This window comes from Geotrypetes seraphini, chromosome 2 (assembly GCF_902459505.1).
Source record: "Geotrypetes seraphini chromosome 2, aGeoSer1.1, whole genome shotgun sequence".
Taxonomy (NCBI): Eukaryota; Metazoa; Chordata; class Amphibia; order Gymnophiona; family Dermophiidae; genus Geotrypetes; species Geotrypetes seraphini.
The window spans coordinates 273545853-273554900 of NC_047085.1; the positions used below are offsets into that span (position 1 = coordinate 273545853).

The following is a 9048-nucleotide window of genomic DNA, read 5'->3' on the forward strand; positions in this document are numbered from 1 at the left end:
AAGTGGGCATCCCTCCTGCCTTTTTTTTGAGGGGGGGGGAAGAGGGAGGGTAGGGGATGGTTTGGGGGGTAGCGCTTGGTGCAGGGGGAAGGGGGCCTCCATTGGCAGGAGGGTGTGACCATCCCTTCTGCCAATTTTTTCTCACACAAGGGGGAGGGTGAGCATCCCTCCTGCCGATTTTCGCTGGCACAGGGTGGGGGGTCGGTCCCTGGTGTCAGTTTGTCAGGGAGGACCGTTATGTTATTCTGAGCCCTCCAAGAACAGATAAAAACTACTACTACTTACGAATTTCTATAGTGCTACTAGATGTATGCAGTGCTGTACACATTATATGAAAATAGTTTCTCTATCTCTATTGGGCTCACAATCTAAGTTTTGTACTTGGGGCAATGGAGGATTGAGTGATTTGCTCAGGGTCACAAGGAGCTGCAGCAGAAATCAAACTGACTAGATGACCCCTGGAGGGATGATAATATGGCCCCCACACTCTCCCTAGTGGTCACTGACCCCCTACCACTCCCAAAATATCTGTATGAAACAGTACATATCAGTATCCATGATAGCTGCAGATATATGGCCAGTCTAAGTAGAGCTGCAAGCAGGTCTCTGGCGTAGCCTGGAGGGCAGTGCAGTGAACTGCTGAGAAAGGGACCCAGGCCCATATGTCACTCTAACTAGAACATGTGGTAGAAAGTGTGAGCCCACCAAAACCCACTGTACTGCCATATAGGTGACACCTGCAGGCACAAGGGCTATTGAGGTGGTAGATAGGTGGGTACAGTAGGTATTGAGTTTTGAAGGGCTCACCACATAATGTACGGGAGCTATGGTGAGATGTGAACTTCATATTAAGGGTGCCAGGTACACAGCAATACTCCCTAGGATGCCTCACTGCTCTACTGGCATGTCTGTGTGGCCAGTCCATTAAAAATGCTGGCCCCTCATATATGCAAACGGCTTATTTTGGACATTTATAATTTAGACCTTTTTTTTTTTAATAATAGCAATATGGTAACATAGTAAATGACGGTAGATTTTCAGAGGGTTGTGTTCCTGAGGAGCTAGCTAAAATAAAGGTAGACAAAGCGATGGGGCCGGATGGTATACATCTGAGGGTGCTGAAGGAACTTAGGAAAGTTCTGGTAGCTCCACTGACTGACCTTTTCAACGAGTCTAGAGTCAGGAGTTGTACCGGAATGGTCCCTCTCCACAAAAGTGGAAGTAAGGAAGAAGTAGGGAATTACAGGACAGTAAAGTCTGACTTCTGTGGTAAGCAAATTAATAGAAATACTTTTAAAACAGAGAATGGTCAAGTTTCTGGAATACTGTGGAATACAGGATTGAATGCAACATGGATTCACTAGAGGTAGGTTTTGTCAAACAAATCTGATCAATTTCTTTGACTGGGTGACCAGATAGAGGATGTGCATTAGATGTGGTGTATTTAGATTTTAGCAAAGCCTTTAACAGTGTTCTTCACAGACATCTTATAAATAAACTGAGTGCCCTCGAGATGGGTCCCAAAGTGACAGGCTGGGCTAAGAACTGGTTGAGTGGAAGGCAAAAGAGGGTAGTGATCAATGGAGATCGCTCTGAGGAAAGGGACGTTACCAGTGGTGTGCCTCAAAGTTCTGTTCTTGGGCCTGTTCTTTTTAACATTTTTATAAACGATATTGCTGAAGGGTTGTCAGGTAAGATTTGTCGCTTTGCAGATGATACCAAAATCTGCAATAGAGTAGACATGCTGGATGGTGTGAATAACATGAAGAAAGACCTGACGAAGCTTAAAGAATGGTCTGAGATTTGGCAGCTAAAATTTAATGCTAAGAAATGCAAGGTCATGCATTTGGGCTACAAAAACCAGAGGGAACGGTACAGTTCCCACTATCTTGGAACTCCTCGAGTCCTGACACCACCAGGCCCACCCAAAAACTTAAACTATCCTTCCCCTTGCTAAAAGGTATCCTCTATGTGAGAAAATTGGGAAAATCTCTCTTCTTCAGAATCACAGGACTTTGGAATAATCTTACTGCCCCACTAAGGAATCAGGGCTCCTTCCAACTATTCCGTAAGCACCTGAAAACTAGGCTTTTCACAAAAATGTAATGCTCTCCTCCCCCCTGTACTCAACCTCCAAACCCAATATGTTATTCCTTCCTATATTAAGCTCTTGTAAACCGTGCCGAGCTCTATAATTATGCAGGATGCGGTATATAAACTTAAGGTTTAGTTTAATGAAGAGCTTATGTGCACAACAGAACTTGGGTGTGATAGTATGCGATGATCTTAAGGTGGCCAAACGGGTTGAAAAGGTGACGGCGAAAGCTAGAAGGATACTAGAAGGGAGAGAAGTATGGCCACTAGGAAAAGGCAGACGTCCACATTTTGGATGCCTGAAGTTAGACGTCCTTTACAGAATCAAGGCCAAAATTTCCAGTGGATGAAGAAAAGGATAATACAGATTTTGGTTTTGATCTTCTAACTTTCAATTTAGAATAGTTTATAATGGTAAATAATACTTTTTCCCTCTATTTGTCACTCATTTAAAGTCATGAACAAAGATGCTAGTGTGGTTACCTGAAGAGATGTTTTTCAGATTTTCCACAGCAGCTGCCAGCTGGCTGTGATGGACTACAGCATCTTTCACTTCCTTAAGATTCTCTATAGTGTTGATGCTCTGCCTCCAATCTTTGCTCACATCAGCAAGAGACTGCTGGATGTCCTTCACATCATGCAGCGCATTGTGTAGCTGGCTCAGTCCAGTGCGGACCCCATCCAACTGGGACTGGATTGCTGCCTAAAAAGGAGTTATTGCTCAGAATGTTAATCCTTTATTAAGCAGAAAGCACAAATTACATTTCTCATTGCCAGCTCCCATTTCACTATTTCATTTTTTTAAAACCAAAACAAACTCTTTTTTGCAAAAGGCTTGGAAAGACCATAAAAAGGAATGGATTCCCATGCATGATAAAATACAGCACTGGAAAATAATCTTGAAGTGTATCATTAGGGCAATACATTCCCAGGGAAAATGACTACCGTATTTCACTATATATAGTGGGTGCAGCTTCCTTGTATGGGGCGGCCTATCTAAAGACATCATAAATAAGCCGCCCCATTAGATAAGCTGCGGAGCTACTGGAGTCCGCCGTACCTTTTAAAAAAGCTCCCTTGCCGGTAAATACCATTTTTTTCGGACCATAAGATGCACTTTTTCCACCCCCAAAAAGGGGGTGGAAAAGAGGGTGCGTCTTATGGACCAAATACACTGCGCCCCCCCCCCCCCCCCGCCCCCGGTACCGTTTTTTAGTAGCGGTGGTTCAGCGTGGTCTCCTGGATGGCTGCCTTTGTCTTAGAAGAGCGATGCAAAACGCAGGAGTGTGACTTTTGCACTTCCTGCCTGGTCGCGCCGCTCTGTGATTGGCTGCAGTCAGTTACTGCAACCTGCCAAACTATCCATGTGCTAAGTGCTAGCATGACTGTACACTTTGAAGTAAAACTTAAAGGTACATTAAGAATTAGGAAAATAATGTCCAGGCTGACTTGTGAAGATGACAGATGGAAGAAATCTTGACTAACTAGAACATACGGTAAATCCCTTCTCTTTTTAAAGAACTATATTACTGCTTGGAGTCAGTGGTCTCCAAAGTGCAGCCTCCAAACTCCTCCATTGCAGCCCTCACAGATTTCTCATATTCACACTGCAGCATTTTATAAGAAAAAGGTTAGAGACCACTGTGCTAAGTGCTTCTGAATTATCAGAGTAGCAAAAAGTATAAACTTCCTTACCACAATTAATTCAGATTAAAAAAATCAATTCTTTTTCTTTTTTGGAATTCTTTATTTATATCACTCGCAAATATAACTGGAAAAAATACAACAACGCGTTTCACTCAACAATATCACCACAGATAATAGAGCATCAAACTATACCCGTGAAGATTGCTATCTGCCTCCCAGAAACCCACTTACCCTCAAATAGCTCTAAACCCCTCTCCCCTCCCCTTCCACCCAGAAACCCACACTTACCCTCAAATAGCTCTAAACCCCTCTCCTTCCACCACCTCCCAAGAGATAACCAAGATACCCCAAAATTTTCATAACTCCATTCCCCTTAAACATAAGAGGTTAGGTATATAAACATAATAACAATAACATAGCCAGGACGTGCCCCAAGAGAATCAATTCAAACCTTCATCCTGATCTGTTCAATGAATTTCCAATAACTTACTGATTTATGAACAGCAATAAACTTAACTATTAGATGTTAAAGAAATAATACATAGAAACAGGGCAGGATTAATTCTTCGAGGGCCTCCAGGTACACAAGTACACTGGGCTCCCCTGGCCCTGCTCCGCCCACACCCCGCCCCAATTTATCTGTTCTCTTATTTACTTCTTTATTTCTACTTGTATTTCTTTATTTTTTTTAATTCAAAACAAACAAAGATTAGCATGCAACCCTCAAACATCTCTAAACAAATCCCCCTTCCTTCCCTTCCCACCTACTTACCCAGGACTTTAACTCTGAACCCTTGCCATACATATATAAAAGTGTTCAAATATATTGTAAAGCAGTAATGCTATCTGAAATATGTCTATATTAATAACCAAATTTACAACGCCTCTCAACTTCCTCACTCTACGTCAACCAACTGTAACCCATATATATGTATAAACAACCAAATCTGTAACTCCGCTAGTATGTTCCACTCCATGTATGTTAACTTGTAATGAAACAAGGCAAGCAAGTTAACATACATGGAGTAGAACATACTAGAGGAGTTACAGATTTGATTGTTTATCCATACATACAATATCCAAAATATTGGGAGTTGTTCTTGATCAATGCTTGATTATGAAGAATCAGATTGATGCTGTGGTTCAAAAAGGATACTGTACTTTATGGAAATTACGTACCATCAGATCTTATTTTGAAGCTGCTGCTTTCAGAATATTAGTTCAATTGCTACTTTTGAATATACTCAATTACTTTAATGTTGTTTATATGATGAGTACTAAGAAAAACCTGGCTAGACTGGCCTTAGTTCAGAATACGGCGGTAAGATTAATTTCCCGTTTAAGGAAATATGACCATGTGACACCTTATTACCATGAGTTGCATTGGCTTCCCGTTGAGGCCCGGGTGATCTTTAAATTGAGATGTTTATATTATAAATTCGCCTTTGGAACTGCTCCGTTATTTCTTGCCAATAGGTTTCTCATAATGTCATACAAGAATAGAAGAAAATCTCATTCCCTTTTTATATTTCCGGCAGCTAAAGGCTGTAAAGGTAAGAAATATCATGAATGCACTCTTTCATATAAAGCAGCTTATTACGATACAGATTTCTGGCCACTGCTACTTCAATCCAGCTCTTATGAACATTTTTGAAAACTATTGAAAACCTTTCTGTTTTCAAAATTTCTGACTAATTAGATCCTTTGCATTCTTCACATTATAACATGTATTTTCTTAACATAATTTTTTGTTAACCGCATCAAACTCATGGTTATGCGGTATAAAAATCTGCTGTTATTTTATATGGGTTACAGTTGGTTGATGAGTGAGGCAGTTGAGAGGCGTTGTAAATTTGGTTATTAATATAGACTTACACAGTATTTCAGATAGTATTACTGCTTTACAATATATCTGAACACTTTTATATATGTATGGAAAGGGGTCAGTTAAAGTCCTGGGTAAGTACCGTATTTTTCGCTCCATAAGACTCCTTTCTACTGAAATCTATGGGGAATTTAGAAAACATTTAAAATAATAATAATAGTTTATTTTATATACCGTCAAACCATCAGTTCTTGACAGTTTACACAATAGTAATTACATCAAGTAATTAAAATACAGATCCAAATAACAATGTCTTATAACATATTTATTTTTTAAGTACTTAGGTAGTTAATCTGTAAAATTTTATATTATGTAATTATTTGTTTTTTTAGGGGTTTAGCCATTGGTTCTTTACTCTCTAATGTTTTCTGCTTTTATTGTATTTTAAATTATGTAAACCGCATAGAACTTCAGTTTTGTGGTATATAAATAAACTGTTATTATTATTATTAGACGCACTTTTTTCCCCAACTCTGCAACGTTGGCACCTCTGATTGGCTCTGCCTATGTCGCCTCTTCTGTCAGCTAATGGCAGAACGTTGCATGCCTTGGATCCAAGATGGCTGCCCCAGAACGCGAGCAGGTGTCCTGAGTGATGTGGCAGCAGCGGCCTTCCTGACCCTGGGGTCCAGGCAGGACCGGTGTTAGGGGGCAGCAAAGAAGACAGCTGCCCCAGGCCCCACAGCTCTAGGGGGCCCCCGCTAGCTGGCAAATCCTCCCCCTTGAAGGACCTGCACCTCAGTGCAGCTGCTGATCCACCCCCTCCGACAAACTTATTCCGGAGCAGAGTCAGCAGCCGTGCTGAAGTGCAGGAAGGTCCTGCGATGACTGCGTCTGCCGGCTCTGCTCAGGAAGAAGTAAGTGACATTGGAGGGGGTGGACCGGTAGCCGCAGTCATCGCAGGACCTTGGAGGGAGAGAGAAAGGAGCATAGAAGGGTGGTAGAAGGAGAGAAAGGAGTAGATGCTGATGGAATTGGTGTGCAGGGAAAGGGAAGAGAGACATAAGGGGGAAGGATACTGGATGGAATTGGGTTGGAGGGAAAGAAAGGGGGCAGATGCTGATGGAAGTGGGAGGAAGGGAGATGAGAGAGTGAAATGCCAGACCATGGGGATGTGGGAGAGGGAAGGAGAGGAGAGAGATGCCAGACCATTGGAGGAGGGAAGGGAAGAAGATGGATACCAGACCAATGGGGTGAAGGGAGAGATGGAAGGGGAAGGTATACAGTTTCTGGAAGGGGCATAGAAGGAGAGAAGATGTCATATAGAAGGGACAGAAAGAGGGTAGACAGTGGATGAAAGGAAGAGAGTAAGAAGATGAGGAAAGCAGAAACCAGAGAAGACAATGGTAAAAAAAGAAATTTCTATTTATTTATTTTTTTTGCTTTAGGGGACATGCATCACTGTTTCTGTGGTGTTGCATTGTATGCAGAGTCCAGCTTCTTGGTGGTTCAATTTAACCTTTGTCTACATATTTCTTTGCATTTCATGGCACAAAACCAAATCTGCCTGCCTGCCTGCCCTGTCCCTACCTGCCTGCCAGTCAGCCACTAGGCCTGCCTGCCCCAGTTACTAGGCAGGCCTGCCCTGTGCCCTGTCCTACCATTAGATCACCAGAGGGGGGACAGGTTTCAGAGCCTGGCAAGGAGTGTGGGGTTGGGTGCAGAGCCTGGGAGACAGAATTTGGTTCAGAATAGTTTCCTCCTCTAAATTTAGGGTGTGTCTTATGGAGCAAAAAAAATACAGTAGGTGGGAAGGAAGGGGGATTTGTTCAGAGATGGGGGGGGGGTTGTATAGAAAAAAACCTGTGCACTGGTATACTAATCTTTGTCTGCTTTGAATAATAAAAAAAGAAATACAAGTGGAAATAAAGAAGTAAATAAGAAAACAGATAAATGGGGTGGGGGTGGGGGGGGTCGTGGACGGGCCCAGTGTACTTGTGTGTCTAGGGGTCCTTGAAGAATTAATCCTGCCCTGACTTAAATATTAGTGAAGACCACTAGCCTAGGTCGAGCAAAGTCTCGTGTTCCAGAGCCGTGGCCATAGCGACCTCGAGCCCACGTCTTACTATTTAATTACCAGCAGGTGCGCGCACGTGCAGCACTAACACCACGAACAGCTGAACCCGCAGGAGCTGACTGGACAGTGTTTATATCGGCAAGTCCATAACATCCCATCCAAGCTCTGGGCCAGCATCACCTGTACGGCTGGCTCCAGCGGGGTTTAGGAGACGGTGCACGCGCGTCTTCAAGACTGTTACCTTCAGCCGGGCTTCGACAGATGCTTTCTTGCGGGCCTCGCGCCGTCGGTACTGTTCCACCTTGTCCAGCTGGTCCGGGCGCTGCAGCATCCCAGCCACGCGCTGCACGGCCGTGCCGAGCGCCTCGCGTTCCGTCTCTTGCATGGTACCCGCCGCCGAGGGCCGGGGTGGAGAAGGAAAGGGGGAACAAGCAACTCTCGTGGCTTGTTTAAAGGAGATTAATTTAAAAAATAAAAACCAAACCACTGGGAATTACATCTAGTCTCACGCACTGACAGCAGTCGCTACTGGTGATCAACACCCTCTTAGGAGCCCTACGATTGCTCGGAGCTCACTTCCGGCTCTTCTGCGTACGGTGTGTCGCTAAGAACAAACTAATTCATCGTATCGAGAAGAACGAAATTATGTGAAGGGCAGGTGATGGGTTTTCATGCATGCCCTATTAATTTATTATGATTTTGTGAGACTAAGTTTGAACTGCACACTGCCTAGTATTATTGGATAGAGCAATTATAAAACCTCTGGTTTAAAAATATTGGAAAGAGAGAACCTGTTGGTGTTATATTACATTAAAAAGGATTTATAACCCAGTTTTCTAATGCAAGAGGCTCATCAGTCTGGAACTAGTGAGTAGTCACCCTCAAACTGCAAGTTTCTTTGCAGAAGGCATCAATCATTTTCTTCTCTTCTGCCTCCCTCGTCAGTGGGCTGAGTTTTCCCTTCTAAGAAGGTGTTTCTTTCTTTTTTTGTTCTTAGGTTTTTTGATCCAGGATTTCAAGGCTTTTCGGTGATGCAGGAGTTCCCAGTGATCCTAGGACAGCAGGAGAGACAGACCCTAGGTATAGAGATCTGTCTCTTGCAGGCTTCTCCAGTTCAGAGTACCTGCCTAGCCAGCCTGCATTAACAATTGTGGGTGCTCAGGGACTGTTCCCTTGGGAGCAGGGCTTGCTCCGGATTTTATCCAGAATTTCAGCGCAGGCTATGGGGCCCCAAGTCAGTCCTGAGGGTGAGAGTGGGAGCTAGCTGCGTTTTCCCTTCCCTGTAGACACGCATGAAGCTGTGGGGTTTGAGATTTCAGTCCACCTCTTTGGGTCAGCTTGAAAGGTCACTTTGGGCAGCCACAAAACTTAGAGACTTGAAGAAAGCACAGATTTTTATTCAGCA

General features: G+C 43.4%; 1 protein-coding gene across 2 annotated transcripts in view; it reads right to left on the reverse strand.

Annotated features, from left to right (window-relative positions):
* The window catches only part of EXOC3 (exocyst complex component 3), a 127379-nt gene extending 119202 nt beyond the window's left edge, over window positions 1-8177 (reverse strand). For both annotated transcript variants that reach the window (XM_033929704.1, XM_033929702.1), the window contains exons 1-2: window positions 7885-8177; window positions 2578-2797 (exon numbers count right to left, since the gene is read on the reverse strand). In XM_033929704.1, the coding sequence (XP_033785595.1) occupies window positions 2578-2797; window positions 7885-8028 (364 nt within the window). In that variant the 5' untranslated portion in view covers window positions 8029-8177. The remainder of the gene's footprint in view (window positions 1-2577; window positions 2798-7884) is intronic.
* Window positions 8178-9048: the final 871 nt, after the last annotated feature.